The following is a 20,611-nucleotide window of genomic DNA, read 5'->3' as shown; positions in this document are numbered from 1 at the left end:
GCCTTCGTGCTGAGCCTGCTCAGGATGTCCCTAGGCAGCAGAAAGGTGGTTTGATTGGCACTCCCTAATGCTATTATTTGCTCTCTTCCCCCTCCCATTTAGAGAGGAAAATAAGTATCTTGTCATTCAGTTGTAAAAAGAACAAAACGAGCACATGTACTCTAAAAACAAAGTCTGAGTAAAACCTTTTTGTTCTACCAAACCAGTTTCTGGGTTCCAGAAGAAGGTGAGCAGGACTTACTGTTAATGAGGGCCTCTTTGTTCCAGGTCCTGTGCAGACAGTGTCTCATTGAACCCTCTTGGCTGCCCTGTGAGGAGGCAGGGGCAACCATCTCCCACTTGCAGCTGAGGAAACCAAGCTCCGCAGAAGAGCCACAGCATTCTGGTTCATGTAGCCACTGCACATTCAATGGCGATGTTTCCATGAGAAGCAGAGCCTTTGAGCATATACTGTGACAATCCCTTGACGTTTGTTTTGGGGCTGCTTTTCCAAATCTTCAGAATGTTCCTGTATGGCTTTTCCAACTCACTCCTTCTCTGGGATTTTTCCCTGTGCCCATTCTAGGTGCGCCCTCCCCGTCCACACGTCGTTAAGAGACCGAAGAGCAACATCACAGTAGAAGGCCGGAGAACGTCTGTCCCAAGCCCTGAGCAGTGAGTACCCCCTTGCTCCCCTCCCCTCTGTCTGCAAGAATCCTGCAGGGGCCGACGCTTTCTGGAGCCCATGCTGCAGCCCAGCCTTTGAAAAGCTTCCCTGGGGCCCCGAGCAGGTGTCTCACAAAGAGGTCAGTCGGGGAGCAGGGCTTGATCTTCAGTGTCGGCTTCCATTAGCAGTTGTCACACCAGTGGGAGGCCCCAGAGGCCAGGGAGCTGGGCACCTGAGCTGAGTTTTGAGTGGTGATGCCCGAAGGGTACTTGGACAGGGTCAGGAAGTTCCAGGCCTTTCCTTATGCTGAAGATGTAGGGTCAGCAGGAGAGAGTTAGGAACCTGGTCAAGGAGGCTTCCTATTTAACGAGGGCTGCCACCTTTCTAGGCCTGGGGCTTAAGGTCTCTAGAGCCCAGATTTATGCACAAGACTGAGCCTGCCTGCTGCCCGACCCCACCAGCACCTTTGCTCACCTGTGCCACAGCATTTATTGTGTTACGGCTTTGCTTCTCTACCTCCCCTTGGGCGCGGAGCCCCTTGGGGCAGGCACTGGGTGTTATACCCGGTCCCCAGCATAGTACCCAGCTTAGAGTCACTTGCTGGGTAGATGTTGGATAGATGAGGTAAATGATGAGGCAGGTGGATGTGCAGTGACCAGGTTGAGCCGCCTGAGTTGGGAGGCTTACAGCTTCCCACAGCCTCGACTCCAGAACCTCCTGGAGAAGGCAGTCCTGCTTCCGCCAGAGGGATGCAGGGCACACAGCCCATAGTCTCTGCCCAGACAACTCAGGAGTGACACACTGGTGTCCTGTGATGCCTTGAAAGGATCTAGGGTTGTTGAGAGAATCAAAAATAGTGCCCAGGGACCCTTGGGGAAAGCTCCTCATGTCTGCCCTACTCAGAAAAGTTCTCAGGGAAAGAAGTTAGGGAAGATGGCAGGTCTTAGCCAGAAAAGGAGCTGAAAGGAAGAAATGATTCCGAAATGTCAAGCTGTGGCCTCACCGAGGCTGTGACTTAAGCTTTTCCTGGATTCTCTGGTTTATGGTACGGTATTGCTTGAGACTGCCGCGCCATCGTAGAACCAGCCCTCCAGCCCAGAAAGCTCCGGGAAACGGAGAGTGTGTGTGAGTGCGGGTACGGATGTGTGTCTTGGGAGACACTTGGTTATGCACAATTTGGAAGAGAGGACTCCTGAAGTCGGGTGTGGGTTTAACTTTTGCTCTGCAATGGGACACTGGGAATACTGAGGGCTTGCTCCCTGGCCGTGACTAGCGTGGGCTTTGATTGCCCCCTTGTGGAGAAAATGCTGCATGGCTTCAGAGTTCCTCAGACCCTGAAGATTTCTTCTTAGGGGCATGAAACTCGTCACTTTTCTTTAAAGCCACCTCTTTAAAACTGGGCTAAATCTTTTAGAAACTGTCCTGGGATACAGAGTCACTGGCCTGTAGATACTGAAATGCAAACCCAGAATATCAGTGCATTACACACAAACACCTCAGACCAACAACACTCCACACTCTCCAGAACAGTGTTACTTGTTTTGTGGCCAAGCTCTCACTAGGAGGTTGGACTTCCTGTCACGCTTACTCACACTGTGGCTTTTCCAGCCCAAGGATAGGGGATGCCTCTCTAGGGTGTGCCAGAGGGCCAGTGTCTGGTAAGCCCATCCTCCTGGTCGTTACCAGAAGTGCGTCAGTATCACTTTTCTGTTTTTTCAGCAATGTGCCTTGTTTTAGACTTCTGTTTGGGAAACATTTGGGGTTGAAATGATGGGGAGCATGGGGCTAGTTTGATAGATGGGCAGAGTGGCAGTGATAGAAAATAAATGACAGGTTTTCTGTGACCATATACCACGGTGGCTCTAGCCCACCAGGAGACAGAGGTACATTTTAGGACATCATTCCAGGAGTTTCTGTTCACATTTTTTTAAATGGAGGGCTGTTCTCCCATAATGCCAGTGACATTTCTGGTGCAACCTGAGTGTTTTCCTGCATCTCTTCCCATGCTGCCTGCCCGCCCCGATTGTGCTCCTCCGCTTCCAAATGCCATGTCACAACAGCACTTGGATATGTTTTTCTCAACTGTCATCAGCTCCAGCTGGCAAGACCAACTTCTTGAAACACAGGAAGCATCCAGCGGAAAATATTTTAATAAAACAGACTCCTCATCAAACATTGTTCTGGGGGGGAAGAAACCAGCTCCACCAATCTGTCAGCATGGTGTTGGGACACACAAGGAGACAAGCCAGCAGGCAGGAGCGAGATCCTAATGGGCCTTGGTTCCAGGTGGTTCTATGTTGGGCACACAGACTCAGCGCCTGGCCCTTTAATCTGGCCTGGATTTTGTTGGATCATGGATCGTTGTCTCCGTTGGGAATATCAAAGAGCATCAGAATCTTAGAGGACTTGGGCTGCAGAAAGGATCTTTGAAGTTGAGCAAAGGATTCCATCCTTCTGACTGCTTGCCCCAACTCTTCCCAACTTCCAAATAGCACATTAAATAATTAACTTTGTGAATAGCAAGGTGGAGCTGACTAAGAATAAGATGGTCTCCACGGCCTCCTGCAGCAGCTCAGCACCTAGAGTCCATCAAGGCCCAGTAGCATTGGCCACCAGCACTCTGGCCAGTCTGTCCATTGAAGTCCAGTTTCTTTCTTTCCAGCTGATGTGCATCTGTCCATTCATGAATCCATTCATTCAGCAAATATCTTTGAAAACCTCCCAGGGGTCAGCTCCGTAGGATTTTAGAAAGGAGTCCTTTAAAGAGAGTCTCCGTGCTGACTCTTTTGTTGACTTGCGTTTTCCCAAAATGAAATTTCTCTGGTGTCAAACTTTCTTCCTGAATCAAAGGTACGAGTCCTACCCCCTTAAAGCCATCTGATGGCAATTGGAAGAACACTTCAGAAAGATTGCTGGAGAAAACATTCTGTTTTTCGGGTGACATTAGCTAATTAATATTCAGAGACTGCTTCTCCTCAAGAATTATTAGCTACTTCCATTATTATTCAGAACAGGGCCGATGGAATGCCCTGAGGGTTCCCTAGGGTAAGAGTTAGGGTTAGGAGGGCTCAGGCAGCGCGGGCTGTGGGTCGGAGGCCAGTTAGCAGCAAGTGCAGTCGAGCACCTCTTGTGTCCTAGGCCCTCTTAGGCTGGTATTCGTTTCCCCTTCCACAGAATGAGAACTCAGGCTCCGAGAATGTATCTGACCGGTGTTCCAGGGCCACCCAATTAGAAAGCGGCAGGGCCAGGACTCCAAATGCTGCTTGATTCCATCTTCTCAATTACACTCTGCTGCCCATGGGGGTCCATTGTTAGTCTGGCTCTGCCCAGAGAGACAGCTCCACATCCTGAGATGACTGCCTAGCACACACCCATCCTCTCTGGTTCCCTGGAGGCTGGAGTTGGGTACAGGAGCTGTTCAGTCCTCTTCCTGCCAAAGAAGCAGTGTCCACTGGTGCCTGGGTGTTTCTACCTGGGGAAGGAAAGAGAAGTAACATTTACTGAACATCCCTTAAGATTGTGAAGCGTAGGTGGTAGCTTTCCCATTTAACAGGTAGAGAAACTGAGGCTCAAAGAGGTATGTTAGTAATTTGCCCAAGGTCTCAGGGCTAGAAAATGGTAGGATCAGCTGTCTAATGACAGAGGCCTCACCCTTTCTTCTGCATCATCCAGGCTTTTTGTTAAGAACCTTATTATGACTATGAGCTACTCTGAGTGGTGAGGACGGTGGCGGCTGCAGTGTACATGGTGAGGTCCACAGCTCCCCACCTGTTAAGGGTGGACCCTGGTTGTTTCAGCCAGAGTATGCCCAACTGCCAGGCCCCACCTTTTTTCCTTTTGGCTTGCCAGGTATAGGGGAATTGCCCATCAAACTGGCACTTCAAGAGAGCTGACAGCAAGCTCTAAAAGGCAGTGCTGTGCTCAGTACCGCCCACCCCTCCAAACCACACACAGTGTGCAGACAGGCCAAAGACAGAGAGTGGCCTGCTGGTCCCCAGTGCTTCTGTCTGCCAGGCTGCCCATCATTCATTCGCTGCAGTGGGGGCCAGGGGCAGTAGCCCTCACAGGGTTGCTGAAAGCGTAGAACAAGATAGAGGCAGCCTCCACCTTACTAACTCTTCACACCAATCCAGAAGGGCAGGGCTGCCTTCTAAGTCTTCATGCTTAAGGGGCTTGTGGTCGGCGTGGCTCCGAGATGTACCCGGTCCCGACCAGCTGCAGAGCCTGAGCTCCTAAGTCTGCCAACAGGTGAGACACACAACACCCTCCTGTCACGCGAGAGTCCTAACTGGCAGCATTCTGCTTATTTGAAGTTTCACTGTGCTAAGTAAGAGTGGGCCGGATTCAACCACCACAGGCCCACAAGCCATTGTCCTGCTCACCTCTCTGGGCAGATCCATGCAAAATCTGCCTTTTTCAAATAATTTTATTTGTTTGTAAAAATGACCCAGTAGCCTTATAGACAATCAGGAAGTTAGGGAAAAGAGAGAAGTTCATTCTGAATCCAACCCACTAATATTTCTGCAGGTTCCCCTCCCGTCTTTTTCCTCTATGTATTTTGCAGAGCCGCAGCTTCCTTGCAATGTCCCATCATACAGACGTGCCCCATGTCCTTGTAACCCCTGGTGTTTGTGATTATGGAAGATTCCATTGTGTGTATGTATGTGCATGGTCTGCCTAACCACACCCCTCATATTGGATCTGTAGATTGTTCCAGGTTTTCACTGATACAAAAAATGCCAGAGTGAACATGCTTGTTCTCCAAGCTTTTTCTCATTTTATATCATTATAAGAAATAGAATGATTAACAACTACCATTAACCAGGAATCGCATGCTAAGCACTTTACATACATCGTTTCATTCAATCCTCACGAGGAATCTGGGGAGGGAGGTATCATTAGCTCTATTTCACAGAAGTAGCAGAGACCCCAAGAGGTTGTCACTACCCATGGTCACACAACCAGTTAGTGGCAGAACTGAGTTTCAAACATGTCTCTTTAACACCACAGCCCATACACCTAACTGGTCATATAGGCAGCTTTCTACTGTGTATTACTCAAGAACTTTCTAAAAGAGATGTACCACTTTACACTCCCGCCAGAACTGCGGACTCCCTGGGAATACGGGTCTGGGGGACCCAGAGGAACGTGCGGCCGGCATTAGAAATCCTTCTGGCCCAGGAGAAATTCTACAGGTTGTGCTGGCTAGGCGGACAGTCTGCACAAAACGGCCCGCCCATGCTGCTTAGGAATTGGAGAGTCTGATCATCTGAATCGCACTGCCTGACCCCAGCACCCAAAGCCCCAGAAGATTAAAACAAGATCAGAAGAAGCTGCCAGAAGCATTTAGTGAGAGCTCTGCCCAAAGACCAGGTCTCAGAACACTTTGCGATTGTATCTCTTTGGGCCAGTTGCACACACGCTCTGGCAGAAGCTGACATGCTGCTCCACCCCCAGTCTCCTCCAGACCTGGGCTCAGCACGGCCTCAGTGGCCGGTGATCACAACGGGGTAGAGCCCCTCTGCCTCCTAGATGGACCTGGGGCTGCCCTGGGGCTGCGGACACTAACCTGCTGCTTGAGCGGTGGCTTGTGCTGGGCAGGACTTTGGCATGGACAGACCTGAGTCAACATCCTGGCCCACCAGCTGCCAACCTGAGACCCTGGGCATGTCTCTTTGCCATCTATTTTTTTTTTTAAACACACTCCTATTAACATCCTAAGGAACACAGTTTGGGAAACTGCCCACAGGAGCCACATGAGCATCCTAAGTTAGCGGGGCCCGCCAGCCTTCCCTCCTGCCATCTCCTGAGGCAGCTGCTGCAGCCTCAGCCATCTGACCCTCCCCTGATGCCTCCCCACAAGCTGTGCACTCCCTTCCCATCCCACGATCCCTTGAGCTTCCCCTGAGGTAGCACTGAACTGCCACGTTGCAGTTTCGCTTTACATCACACACAGGTACACACACAACATGCACACACCCTCCGGTAATCTGTGCGCTCCTCCAGGGCAGGGCTGTCTGTCCTTTAGCTTTGGCTTCAATTCCCGGGCCAGAGCCTGGCCCAGGCTTCTGCTCAGGGATATTCCTGAATGAATCACAAAGGAATCGCTGGAGGCAGGGTGAAGCTCACGGCCCAGCACCCTGGCGATGGGAGAGGGGTGTCAGTTAACAACCACAGTGTGTAAAGAGGACCTACTGTGTACCAGGTGTGACTAGGATGTGACTGTGAAGCTACCAGCACCTCCCCGGCCCTCTAAGAGCCAGAAACTGCCATCAGCCCCAGAAGTGAGTCTCCAAGATGCCAGCTGAGCCCTGGCCCAGGGGTGGGGGCAGCTGTCTGGGGCCTACCCCCTGGCAGGCCACCAGGACCCACTCCCTGAGTGGCTGGAGTCCAAACACCCAAGCAGAAGGTCACGGACCCAATTAGCAAGGCAAGAGGCTCCTGGCCTGACTCAGACCCCGTCTCCTCTCCAACAGTGGGTTCTGGGCCCTGGAGACAAAGCCAAGCCAGACCTGAAGCCTGAGCCCAGACTGGAAAAGCAGGAACTGCCAAGGAGCCCCAGGGACACGCAGTTGCCCAGGAAAGCATAGGTCCCCTGGTCTCCAGCCACTTCTCCCTTCAGAGGGAAGGGCTTTTCCCGGGAGCTGCCAAGATAGGGGATGTTAGTTCCCACTGAAAAACCAGGCCTTTAGGATGCCCTTGGAGAAGGTGCCCGACTCTCAAGACAGTATGATTTCAGTGACCTCTGAAAGCCTTTGCCCTCTCACCAGGGCCCCTCCCTGTCCAGACGCTGCATCCTGTTTCCTCAGTGCCCGTGGCGTGCCCATTGCGTGCCCACTGCGCTCACGTGTGTCATCCTGGTTAGCCTCCCTGCTCTCCATGGGCTTCACAGTCAAGGCGTCGTTAGCATGTTTGTTCTACCACGAGGCAGCCAAGGTTCTGACAGGTGGACTGACCAGCCCTGGGCCAGGTCCACCCCCAGCACTGCCCCCGGGCAGCACAAGTCCCCTACTGGGGAGGAGGACCTGGTCTCGCACTCACTAGTCCTCATGGGACCGGTTCACCTGACCGGAAGTCCTCCTCTCGGTGGCGATCATGACTCGATACAGCAGTCGCTCTCTTCGTTATTGTCTTTAAGGAGATAGTCACATACAAGTGAGGACAAAGATCCAGTGTCCAGCGGGTTCCCATATCTGTCTCCAGTTCTTCCTCCCTGAGAACACCCTAGCCCTTACCCCGGGTCAAAGGCGCGGTTCCTGAGCTTCCTCTGTGGGCCCCGCCCCAAGCTCGTTTCTGCAGAGAGCCCTCTGACGTGCTTAGAGCCTTCTTTTATGTCTTTAGCCTATGCACATGCTACGGTGTGTCTAGAGCGTTGGCCTGTGTCGTGGTGATGGGTGGAAGCTGTGGCAGGACCCCCCAGGCAGAGGTTCTCAGATGGTTCTGTGTGCTAGGATGTGTCCAGCAGGACCAGTGACCTTGACTGGGAAGGTCTTTGAAGGCAGGGACCACCTTATTCGTCCTTGAACACCTGGGGAAGACCCTGCACGGTATGAAAATGCCCAAAATCTATTTGTTGGCAGGTGAATGTGGCCTATGGCTAGCAATTGAATATGGACTAGGCACTACGCAAAGCGTTTACAAATATTTTCATTCAACTTTTGTGATAAGACCATCAGGAGGGCTGTAGAATCCCCATTTTGCAGATAAGAAATTGAGGTTCGGGGAGGAAATAACCTTCCCAAGATCGTCTGGCTGGGAAGTGCGGGATGGGGGAAGACTGGACAGACTGACATCCACCAGGCAGGCAGGACAGGCCTTGTCCTGGGGCCTGTCCCTGCTCATCAGCCCCACAGGGGCCTCATAATCAAGGGACCCCAGCGCGGCCCAGACATTCACAGAGTAAAGATGCTTTGTGCTGGAGTGAAATGATCCTTTAGAAAATGATCAGCAGCTCCCCTTGTTACCTCCAGAGACCAAGTCCTTGCTGATTTTTTCCCTTCTCTATCTCAAGTACATTTAAATGTCAATTAAATTTGAAATATCTACATTTGTCAGCATTTCATTTTGGGCCAGCGTGACGTGCTGCTGATTTGTCCACGCGATGTGACACATGAAAAAAACTCTCAAGATGCAGATCTTCCTCATTAAAAATAAGCCCGTGCGATCCCGGCACGGCAGAGAGCCACAGAGCACGTCCCCGCTTCCTGACGCCGTGTCTCTGACATGGTATTTAAAAAGGAACAGCCGCGCCTGTCACCACTGTCACACGCGTGCGCTAACCGGCGACACGTTAAACCAAACATTAGAAAGGGTTCGGGAAGTCATCTGCTTGGGAACTCCGCACCGAGACGAGGTGGGCAGAGGCGGGAGCAGCCATGGGAGATGATGGGGCCTGAACGGTGATGGACAGCGGGCCTTTCTTTCTCGCCAAGACTCCGGCAGCCCTCGCTGGGCAGCCAAGTTTGCCACGACCTGCCTTTTCACAGACAGCTCTTTGTGTGTAATAAAACCCAGGCAAGTGGTGGGTGGCAGACTGCAGGGTAGTAGCTGAATTGGGTTAATGAGGGAAGAGGTGCAATTTTTTTTTTCATATTCTGCCTTAAGCTAATAAAAAATTTAAACCTGGACGTTTGCGATGGTTTATCCTTTATCTCTGACAAATATCTGACTGTATGTTTCATGGGAGAACATGAGCAGCTGAATTTAAATAAGTTTATTTTGAAATCTCCCCTTTTATTAAAAGTAGAAGGGGAAACACCCTACCCCTTATTTCATTGTTTCAGATCCACGAAACTGAACAGGCAGGATTGCCAAGTGGTTTAGAGTCAGGCAAATCCAGATTACCAGCTCTACCTTTAGCTGCTGTGTGACAATGGGCAACTGACTCCCCCTCTCTGAGCCTTGGCTTCTTTATCTGCAAAGTAAAGATGTGATGATGAATTAATTAGAAACTGTATGGACAGCATTTAACCCAACACTTGTAAGTACTGCTAGTGTTATCATCGTCATCCATGTGGCCTGAAGCCTGACTTGAAAAAAACTCTCATTTGACCAAACCGCATGGCAAAGTTCTCGCCTGGGTGCTCCGTCACTCTCGAGAGACAGATGGCGTGTTCAGGAGACACCCTGGGCCTCTTGTTGGAGCCACTGCCCACCCAGCCTGGCCTGGCCAGGAGTCACCTGGAAAGGGAAAGTGGTTTGTGAGGGGGAGTTCTAGGCTCCCTCCCTTCTGCCTCCCTCACCGCCCCCGGGATCCCGCACTGGATTCTGACAGCGCCATGAATGGCAGCAGCCTGTTTTCATGAAGCCAAGGTCCAGTCCAGCACAGAAGCTCTTTGCTCTCCTGTGAGTCCAGATGTTCCTGGCAGGTTTAGTGGCATTGGACTAATGTGCCAAGCTGTGGTCTCTGCTTTGCTGTCAAAGCGAGAGGAGGGGCTGTGCTTGGATGGGTGTTGGAAAGGCATTCAAGGTGGATCTGAGGGCATCCAAGAGCCCCAGTCAGTGTGACCCAAGCAGAGGTGCGTGACCGCCTCATCTACATCCGCCACCAGCCCAGCTCACAGGAGAGTGAGGGCGCTGGGCTGGCATCCCTGCTCGGCACGTCCTGGCTGGTCACCGGATCACAGCTCTTCGTCACCAGTGATTCCCACGAGCACTGGGTCTGCTCACAACAAGCGCTCAGGAAGTGCCTCTTGGTTGGGTGTGTGGATGGACTAATGACAGTTTTGTCCTCTGTAAAATCAGTACAGTGATGCCCTCCTGGTAGGCTGTTGGGAAGGGTAGAAATAACCTATATAAAGCCCCTGGTACGTGCCTGCTTCTGGATTTTATTCTTAATCTTTTTCCGAGACTCCCGCCTGCCCCTGTATACCTAACACCCCCACCCCAAACGTGGTCCCATTCTCCAGGTCTCAGCCTCCCAGAGGACAGATGGGCAACTCAGGGGACATTTTCATACTGTGTTAAAAGGGACAAGTGCCGTGGCCGGGCTCCAGGAAGATGAGTGCGTGATGAAATGGGGAGTGTGTAGCGTCTTGCCTCCCCAGCACACTGCTTCCACTCATTCGATCAGCAAACTTCTCCTGTGCTAATGCTGCGCCCCAGGCAGGGAGAGAGAAGAGTGAGCCAGGCCCCTGCCCTTGAGGAGCTGCAATTCAAGGTTAGATGGTATGCATGGCGTGCTAAGCGTGCAGCCCGAGGAGAAGCTAACTCCATCCAGGAGGAGACTCCAGCCGGGAACCCCAGGAAGTCTTCCTAGAAGAGCCATTTGAGCTGAGCCTTCAAGACTGAAGAGCAGTGGGTGCACCAGGCAAAGAAGACAGGCACTGGTGGCCTCCGAGGTGGACAGGGCCAGGCGTACCGCACGGTGTCTGCCCTGCTTGGAGCTGCTGCTCTGCAGCCCTGGCCCCCGCCCACTCAGCACATTCCACCGGCTCCCAGCGCAGAGCATGAGGCCAGGGTGTCCGCCCACCCCTTCACCCTTCGCCTGCTCAGGAGAGCAGTCCAGTGCTGGGGAGGAGGGGTGGGCCTCTGACTTTAACACGGACAAGGACATTGTTCTGTAAGTGTCTGAACCTTGATGTTCCTAACACTTTTCTTAGTAGGTTTAACTTGCCACACAACCTATTGCCGTGAGAGCAATAGAGCGGCGAGTTTACAGGTGTTAAGCAGGCGAGTGACAGGGTCGGCTTTGTGATTGAACAGGATTCGCGTGGCTGTGTGGAGAGTGGCCCGGGGCAGCGGGGAGCCTGGTCCCTCTGCTGCGCCTTGTTCTGTGTCCTGGTGGAAGTGGCAGGAGCCGGGCAGCCTTGTCCTGAGGCTGACCAGGCCACATTTCTGCAGATCGGATCTTCTTCCTATCCTCTCTGGGCCTGGAGGAAAATGCCCCTCCAAGGCTGGTGCCCCTCTCTAGTCCAGGGAGGGCCAAGGTGTGTCTCGTCCCTAACACCCAACAAGGCGGCCTGGGAGAGGAGTGCTGTGACCCGCCAGCTCCCTGTGTACGACCCTGGGTGAGTGGCTTCCCTCTCTGAGCCTCGACGTCCACTTCAGTACGAAGGAAAAACTCTCTGCCCAGCTAATTTCCAGGGCCCATGCGCGGAAGTGCAGGGGTTCTGGGGTGGAAGTGCTGGGGCGCTCGGCAGCTCCTGGCAGCTGCTCTGCTGCTACCTTTGAAAGAACAGCGTGTTCTTGGGTAACAACTGGCTTGGCATCAGCGATGGAGAATCGTGGCAGATTCCGGGCACAATCCCTCTCCAGTCCCCCGGGGACTTGCTCTGCAGCCGTGGTTCCCACGCACTGGTTTCAGACACCTTGCCCTTCCCTGAAGTAAACCTGAAAGAAATTGCATCATAGAAAGCAAAGGAAGGAGAGTCTCTGGCAGGGGGGGATAGCCCCCCCAGGCACCCTGTGTCTCTTGCCCCACGCTCTCCCCAAACTGCCCTCGCCGCCCGGGGATCCTCAGCGCTTGCGCAGCCCGCTGTGCAGGGCAGAGGCCTGCGCTGCCCGCCCCCAGCTGTGAGCCTGAGCCGCAGCCGTGGGGCCGGGACTTGCACCGCGGTCTGCCCTCCATCCCTTTCTGGGCGCACATCGTGCGCGGGCCCCAGTCGGTGTATAATTCATAGGACCGGGCGTGGAGATTCTCTGGGCTGTGTATGTTTGTGTTTATAGAGGTAGAGCTCACAGGTGGCTGACAAGGGAGATGTATTTTTTATAACAATGAATATTTAATTTCCACATCACAGATGAAAAAGACTCTCTGAAGAGGCATCTGAGGGAGACTCCAGAGAGCAACCGCTAATCAGAAAAGGGCCTCCTGGCAAGTGCTCTTCCACGTGGCTCACCTTCTTCAACTTTTTTATTTTTTATTTTTTCCTGATTAGTGAAGTCAATATGCACATTGTAGAAAATGTAGAAGACACAGAAAACAAAAGGAGGCAGAAGAGAAAAATCACCCATAATCCCACTAGCTCTTGTTGACATTTAGGAACATACCTTTCCCGTCTTTTTTCTATGCATTTCTCTATTAGTAGATGAGAGAGAATGCTACATAACTGCAATTTTGCATCCTGATTTTTAGATTTTTCTTTATAAACATTATAACTAATGGGAGGATAATATTCAGCCAACTGTACCATAATTCACCAGATTCCTGTTGCTGGAAATTTAGGTGGTTTCATGTTTCAACGTTGTAAACATAGCAGCCATGAACATCTTTGTGCGTGATTCCTTGCTCCATTTAGGGTTATCTCGATGGAAGTGGCATTACCAGGTCCTCGAGGATGGGATTGTGTGTTGAGAGCTCTTGACACATGTGGCAAACACACAGCTTCTTTTCTGTTTGGGACCAGCTTTCTCACCATGGGGCCTGTCGGGCTTCTGGTGACCTGTGGCATTCTCCAGGGAGCCTCCACCCCAGGCTGGCAAAGGGAGGCCAGGGCCAGGCGCCGGACACAGAGGCCTCCTGCCCACCCTGCTGTGTGGAGTTCTGAGGGCACCGCTTAACGCTTCTCTCCTCTCTTGTCTCCTCTGCCCCAGCCTGGTAAAGCCCTTGCGACACTATGCGGTCTTCCTCTCCGAAGACTCCTCTGACGATGAATGCCAGCGGGAAGAGGGCCCGAGCTCTGGCTTCACTGAAAGCTTTTTCTTCTCCGCTCCCTTTGAATGGTCTCTCCTTCCTTCTTCTATTTCCCTGAACTCGGCTTGGTGACTCTCTGGGGCCACTTATGGGGGAGGGGGTGGCCAGTGCTGCCTGAGCTTGTGTGTGGGGGGAGGGGTGTCTGGAGCTGCCACCTCCGGTGCCCCAGTGCTACCTTGCAAGGGGAATGCCACCTCTGTGTGCCTCCTCCCAGGGCCTTCGTTCTGCCAGCCCACAGGTGCTGTGACAGTGGAGTGAGGTGACAGGAGTGACAGGGCTCTAAAGGTGTGAGACAGGAGCATCAGTCCGCATTCCTTATAAGGGGAAAATGCACTTAATTGTTAATGGAATTGGTGGTTGTGTTAACCTGGTGGTTGAGGCCTGAATCCTTTATCTCAGCATATCTAGGAAAGCCATGGAGCTGGAGGGTCAGGTTTTAAGTTTCAAAAAAAAACTTTATTGATATGGAATATGTATATTAATGCTGGCATATCCAAATGTTTTATTCATCTGCCTGACTTTAAGATAATTTTTATCATTACTATTTATAGCTTAAGCCTCATTCTAATTATAAATTGCAATAAAACAAGAAAAAAAAGGTTCACCCACAATCTACCCACCCCCAAAATTGGGCTTTGGGAGTTCCCCTTATTTTGCTGGTTCTTGCCCCTCCAACCACAGGTTTTTCAGAGCTAGGACTGAGCAAAGGGATGGCTGTTGTCATGTTTCCGTGTTGACAAGGTTGTGTGGTGTTTCTAATGGGAGCCTGTAAGAGAAGGGAACCACCCTTGGCTGAGCACCTGCGGGGCTCACTCAGCCCTCTAGGGAGTGAACTGTTATGGCTGTCGCAGAGGAGGGGCTCCTCCCTCCAGCCCTTCACATCCCCTCCACCACCTCCCTGTCCCAGTCCCCAGCATCGGGCCCCAAGTGCCAGCCCCTCCCTGTGGTCTGGCCTGAGGACAGCTGTGCTCCTGCCACTGCCCCATGGGCCCTTGTTGCCACCAGCTCACCTGTGACCATGGGCAAGTCGATCCCCTCCTGACACCCTCACTTAGAAAGTGGTGGCCTCAGTCAGTGTTGCCAAGGCTTCACGTGCCACCTTTTCTGTACATTTTTTCTTTCAAATTTTTCTTTAAAACTTTTAGAAATCAGCCTCGTCCTAAGCAATAATATCTATGACATCATACGCTTAATGTATCAGTTCCCGTTTCTACTATTAATTAAAATAGAAAATCACTGGAATAAGAAATGTTTATCTGGGTATGAGCCTGAACTCACCATGCAGGTGGAGCACTCTGCCTGGGTGATGTGCAGGCCCCACCGCGGAGCCCAGCAGGCCGTGCTCTTTTTGAGTTAATTGATGCCTTACTTATTTAAATAATGGCTACTGCTCACTCCCTTAGCTGTGATCTATAAAAGTATAGGCTTTTGTGTGTAGGAAAAGGAAGTGGCCCATCTTAACTCTAGACAAAGTGGGCTCTTTTTAAAGATCACTATTTCCTTAATTGTAAGAAGCACGCTGACTTTTCTGTATCTCCTTCATTGTGTTCAACTGGGTTAAAGGGGCTTTAATTCCCTGGTCAGATGGCTTAGTCAGAGTGAGTGAGGGGCTTTTGAAGTCTCTCATACTTGGCTTTCATTTCCACCTCTTGCCAGGTGCTGTGTGACATAGAATGAGTCACTTAGCCTCTCTGAGCTTCAGTTTCCTCATCTACAAAGTGAGGGTATGAGTCGTACTTCATGGGCTGCTTGTGTTGCTTCAGCAGGATACCACAGGCTGATGGAGTCCCTGCCAGTAGGCTGAGCCCTCTCCCTCTGCTGTCTGTCCTCTGCCCTGGTTCCTGAGAGTGGACCTTTGGGACCAGCAGGTGGCGTCCTTCCCCCCACTTTACCTGAGCCAAGGGCAGTTTCTGCCTGACCAGCCCCAGCCTTTTGGTGAGAGGAGGCGGGACGCGCTCTGGCCCCGGCTCCGGCTCCGCTAGAGTTCCAGTATATCCAGGCACCTTTCTCCAGGTACCCAGTGGTACCCTGGGGCTCAGGCTTGTGAGAAAGGAAAGCACGAGGACCCTTTGTCACCTCACCTGGGTCCCTGCAAGGTTTGGGTGCATGAACGCGCAGAATGCTGTTAACAGTCTCTGCATGCCTGCTGTGCACCAGGCGCTGCATTCGCTCACAGTCTCCACCACCACCTACAAGGGAGGTGCACTCTGCAATAGGAGCATGGCTGAGGCTCAGAGAGGTTAAGTGACTTGCCCAAGGTCCCACAGCAAGAGATGGTATGACCAGAGCTAGAACTGAGGTCAGCACAGGCTGAGGCCCAGACGGTCCCCCTGAGGATCCTGGGGCACACTGGGCAGCTGCCCTGGGGACTTTCCCCAGCTGGGTTCCTAGGACCCAACTGCCGCAGTGGGGGTGGGAGTGCAGACAGTGGGCTCAGGAATGACTCTGCGTGCCTCTTCCCTTTCCAGACATGTCTGCTTCCTCAGAGCTTGTCTGAATGGCTTGCAAGCCCATTAGCCAGTTTTGTGGAAGGCCATGTGGTTTGAGGGGAACTAAGTGGGCCCCCCAGTGCAAGGTAGAGCCAAGCGACTTGCCCAAGGTCCCACAGTGAGCAGCAGAGCCCAGGTTCAGCCCCAGGTCTGTCAGTGCTGCTACCCAGACTCCTGCACTCACGGGGACCCCAGGATACTCTCCTGACCCCAAGGCTCCCAGGGGCTCGCCTCCAGGCCTGGAAGTTCCTGGGAATGGGTGGGGGTGGCTGGCTTCTCCAGGGGAGGCTCAGGGTGGGAGAACCCAGCCTGCTCTGCCTCCTCCCAGGCCACAGCCATACCGGACACTCAAGGAGTCAGACAGTGCCGACGGCGACGAGGCGGAGAGCCCGGAGCAGCGAGCCCGGGAGCCCATGGGCCCTGCCCCAGCTCCGCCCGACCGGGCTGCCAGCATCGACCTCCTGGAAGACGTCTTCAGCAGCCTGGACATGGAGGTCCCACTGCAACCACTGGGCCAGGCCAAGAGCTTAGAGGACCTTCGGACCCCCAAAGACCTCAGGGAGCAACCAGGGACCTTTGACTATCAGGTATGATGCGGGCGGGGGAGGCCTTCCCCACACGAGCAGGTTGCCCATGTGACAGTGAAGGAGACCAAGGGAGAAACAGCGACTTGTGCAAGGTCCTCAGCCAGTGCTCAGGGTCCGTCTGACTGTAAACCCCGCCAGGTGGGCCAGTGGCCGGACCACCCTCACAGGGATCACTGCAGAAGGTGCTAGAGCCTGATGGAAATCTGACCCCCACTTCTGTTCACATGTCAGACGGGGGGGCAGCGATCCAGGCCACTCTCCCCAGGACTCCCAGCCCGACCCCGAGGCAGGGCTTCAACCCCTGATGGAACCGGGATTGCTCCCATCCCCACCAAGCGTCCTTGGAGAGCCTTTGGATCAAAATTCCTGGGTTCTGGATTATTCAGGTGTGACCACTGATCTTCTGTTGTGACTTCCAATCTATCACACTCCCTCTTTGTGCCTCAGTTTCCTCACTTGCAAGTGGGGGCTGCTGACTCTGCAGTCACTGAGTCACACTGTGGAATTGACAAAGCTCCCCCATATCCAGTGATTCATGTGTCACCCCTGTGGGGAATTACTGTTCCCACATGGCTGATGAGGAAGCTCGGGCCAAGAGAAGGGAAGCGACGCCCAGTCCTGTCACTTGTGTGCGCAGAGCCCAGGCCCACTTCCCAGCCAGTGTGCCTTCGCCCCGCCCGCGCCTCACTCGCCCACCTGGGCTAACGGTGATGGACAGTGCCCACATGCTGTGAAGAGTAAAAAGGGCCTGGTCAGGAGAGGGTCAGGAGATGAGTCGTTTTCCTAAAACTACCTGGCAGCCACTGGCGTGAAAGGACAAGGGCTTGCTTTGAATCCCTTTGTGCCACACTGTGAGAAAAGCCTGGGTGGGAGTCCCACAGACCTGGGCTCTCTGCTGGTGACCTGGGCTGAGCCCCCAACTGCTCTGCGTCCTGGCAGCTACTCAGCCACATGCCTGTGAGCGCAGTCCCAGTGACCGCCCAGCACCCGGGGTGGTGGGGGGACATGGGGATGTGCAATGGCATGTGCTGCCATCCAGCCTGTCCCAGGTCAGCCTATGGTCACCACCTCCCTCGTTCCCTCCAACAGAGGCTGGACCTGGGCAGGAGTGAGAGGAGCCGCGGGATGCCGGTGGCCTTGAAGCTCGCCCACCCATACAACAAGCTCTGGAGCCTGGGCCAGGATGACATGGCCATCCCCAGCAAGCCCCTGGCCACCTCGCCCGAAAAGCCCTCAGCTCTGCTCGGGAACTCCCTGGCCCTGCCCCGCAGACCCCAGAACCGGGACAGCATCCTGAACCCCAGTGATGAGGAGGCATCCACCCCCACTCTGGGCAGCATCACCATTCCCCGGCCCCAAGGCAGGAAGACCCCAGAGCTGGGCATCGTGCCCCCACCCCCCACTGCCCGCCCAGCCAAGCTGCAGGCTGCTGGCACCGCCCTTGGCGACTTCTCCTCAGAGCGGCTGCAGGCCGAGCGGGAGAGACGAGCTGCCCTAAGCCCAGCCCCATTCCCCGGGCTCCTCCCCAGGGCTGTGCCCCAAGACCCCACTGAACTGCTCCAGCCGCTCAACCTGGCCCCAGGGACTGCGGGCACAGGCAGTGACGCCCTGCTGGCCCTCCTGGACCCACTTAACACAGCCTGGTCAGGCAGTAATGTTCCACCAGGCCCTGCAGCCCCAAATGTAGCCACCCCCTTCAGCCCCCAGTTCAGCTTTCCCCCGGCAGGGACCCCCACCCCATTTCCACAGCCATCACTCAACCCCTTTGTCCCGTCCATGCCAGCAGCACTGCCTGCCATGTCCCTGATCTCCACTCCAGCCGGGCCTCTTGGGGCCCCTCCTGCCTCCTTGCGGCCAGCTTTTGCCCCCAGCCTCCTACTGTCCACTTCTGGCTTCTGTGCCCCACACAGGTCTCACCCGAACCTGTCTGCCCTCTCCATGCCCAACCTGTTTGGCCAGATGCCCATGGGTGCCCACACCAGCCCCCTGCAGCCCCTGGGCCCCCCAGCAGTTGTCCCTTCGAGGATCCGAACGTTGCCCCTGGCCCGCTCAAGTGCCAGGGCCGCCGAGGCCAAGCAGGGGCTGGCCCTGAGGCCTGGAGACCCCCTACTCCTTCCTCCCAGGCCCCCCCAGGGCCTGGAGCCAGCACTGCAGCCCTCTGCTCCTCGAGAGGCCAGAGACCCCTTTGAGGATTTGTTACAGAAAACCAAGCAGGACGTGAGCCCAGCCCCGGCCTCAGGCTCGGTGGAGCAGCTCAGGAAGCAGTGGGAGACCTTCGAGTGAGCCGGGCGCTGAGGCTCTGAGGCTTGTGGCCCTGCCGCGCCTGCGCTCTGTTTCTGCCCAGGTTCTGCTGGTGGGAAGGGATGGGACCCCCTCTGCTGCCCCTCCTCTCCACCACACTGCCCATCTCTGAGGTCTGGCTGCTCGAGAATGGCGCCAGTTCCGGTCTAGAATGGACCCAGCTCCTGGGTGCCTGTGCCACCCTGCCACCACTCCTCCCCAGCACCCCTGACTGGGTTTTGCACTAAAGAGGTCAGCTGGGCCAGTGGCGGCCCCAGACCACGTCCTGCCCACCTTCCCTCTGGAAACCTCCCACCAGGAGCCCCAAGGCTCCTCAGGCATCTCGTCCCGAGCCCTGTTCTCCTGCCCATACAGCCCGGCCCTGCACACCCCTCCTCAACGGGCGCAGGCGTCAGCAGTACCCTTGGTGTGAGCTCGTCTGCCCGAGATGCGTGGTTTGGAGTTTGAAGTAAGGAGCCCCCCTCCCAGGCTGGAAGACCCCCCGGCAGGCATTTCCACACCCTCTCCAGCAATATGCACACTCATCCTTTTGTGAGTCTTCACCCAACCCCAAACTTCAGTTGTTTCTGGCTCGATAGGGATTTGGCGGCTGAGGGATCCTTGAGATCCCTCATGATGGCCAAACCCAGCCCCAGTCAGCTCTGCATGGGGGCTGGGAGCACCAGCAACTCTGATTTGTAGAAGAGAACACAGCAACCGGCAAATCTGAGTGCTTCAGAGGAGGAGCCAGGCCCTCATCTGTCCAGGCGCTCACTCTGGCCCCCCGCGGGTTCTCCTGGTCTCGTATTGCTGTCAAATGGGGCTCAGGCTCTTGTTGTGTGGACTGCAGGGGCAAAGCCAAGAAGCAGGCCCCCAGATTCCAACTGGAAGGCCAAGCTTAAGGCCCACAGACTGACGAGGGGTCCCCGCTGCCCGGGCTCCCGGGGTCAGGAATGGGCAGGGGCACTGCGTGCCTTCCCCAGGCCAGTGGAATGGACAGACTTGGCTTCCTGCACCTGGAGGCAGGAGGAGGGCTGGCGGCCACCCCCTCCCTGCACCTCGGATTCTGTCCGCCAGCACAGAAATTCCTGAGGCTGCCGTCACCAAAGCTAAATTGAAATGTTTTGTTATTGTTTCTTTTATCTTTCTTTTTCTTTACTTTATTGGTTTGATGAATCTTGAAATTGACTAGTTTGAATAAACCAAGTTAAAAAATGGCCCAACCATTTAAGAAAACAACCATCTGAGACATGCAGGAAATTGTGAGCATTTCGACCTGGTTTCTCATTTCCTATTTGTGAGTGGTCAGACACACAGTCTCAGGTGTCTGACGGGACAAGGGGGTTGCTGGAGGCCCCTGAACCCCAGGGAGCTTTTTCAGTGTCTGAGGGGCTGGGAGGCCACCCCCGCTGTGGGTCCCTGAGGCCTGGAGCCTTGGCCCCAAAGTCTGCTCCGACGCGGGGTGCGATGAGCTGCTGGCCTGGCATACCCCTTCCTGAGTCAATCACAGCCCCTCAGGCAAGTCTCTCAATCGTGAGAGTGTCTCTGGCTGCTGGGAATGGCAGCGGTTGTGGGGAGCCATGTCACACCTGGGTCATGTGGGCACCTAGTCTAGGACACTCAGGTGTTTCAGCACAGATTCCAGAACCACCCATCCTGGGCGAAGCCCTGAGCCCCATCAGGGACGGGGCAGCCCACCGGGTGGGCAGAGTATGAGACAAGAGGTACCAGGCGGCCCCAAGAAAATGGCGCCCACACCTTGGTCTCCCTGGCTGTGCTGGGGGCTGGTGGTGGGCGCTCCATGTTCACATGAGCACTGCTGTCTTCACTCGCTGGATTGAATTTGCAAACCCAAGGATAAATTTTGTGTGTGCATTCAATAAAATCTTCTTGGGGAGAAGACTGGTATCCTTGTCCTGAGGAAGCTCTTGGGGGAGGGGGGCTCAGCCATCTTTACACCCCCTTCCGTAGAGGT

General features: G+C 54.3%; 1 protein-coding gene across 10 annotated transcripts in view; it reads left to right on the top strand.

The window, feature by feature from the left end:
* The window catches only part of DENND1A (DENN domain containing 1A), a 519,789-nt gene extending 499,253 nt beyond the window's left edge, over positions 1 to 20,536 (top strand). For 7 of the 10 annotated variants that reach the window (XM_046662949.1, XM_046662983.1, XM_046662994.1 and 4 more), the window contains 4 exons: positions 566 to 654; positions 13,181 to 13,309; positions 16,098 to 16,356; positions 17,446 to 20,536. In XM_046662949.1, the coding sequence (XP_046518905.1) occupies positions 566 to 654; positions 13,181 to 13,309; positions 16,098 to 16,356; positions 17,446 to 18,639 (1,671 nt within the window). In that variant the 3' untranslated portion in view covers positions 18,640 to 20,536. The remainder of the gene's footprint in view (positions 1 to 565; positions 655 to 13,180; positions 13,310 to 16,097; positions 16,357 to 17,445) is intronic. The other 3 variants (XM_046663004.1, XM_046662975.1, XM_046662958.1) reach the window with 1 other exon arrangement.
* The last annotated feature ends 75 nt before the right edge of the window (positions 20,537 to 20,611 follow it).

This window comes from Equus quagga, chromosome 1, assembly GCF_021613505.1.
Source record: "Equus quagga isolate Etosha38 chromosome 1, UCLA_HA_Equagga_1.0, whole genome shotgun sequence".
NCBI classification, from domain to species: Eukaryota; Metazoa; Chordata; class Mammalia; order Perissodactyla; family Equidae; genus Equus; species Equus quagga.
Note: the sequence above shows the minus strand (reverse complement) of the source record. Positions and strands in the feature narration are given on the sequence as shown.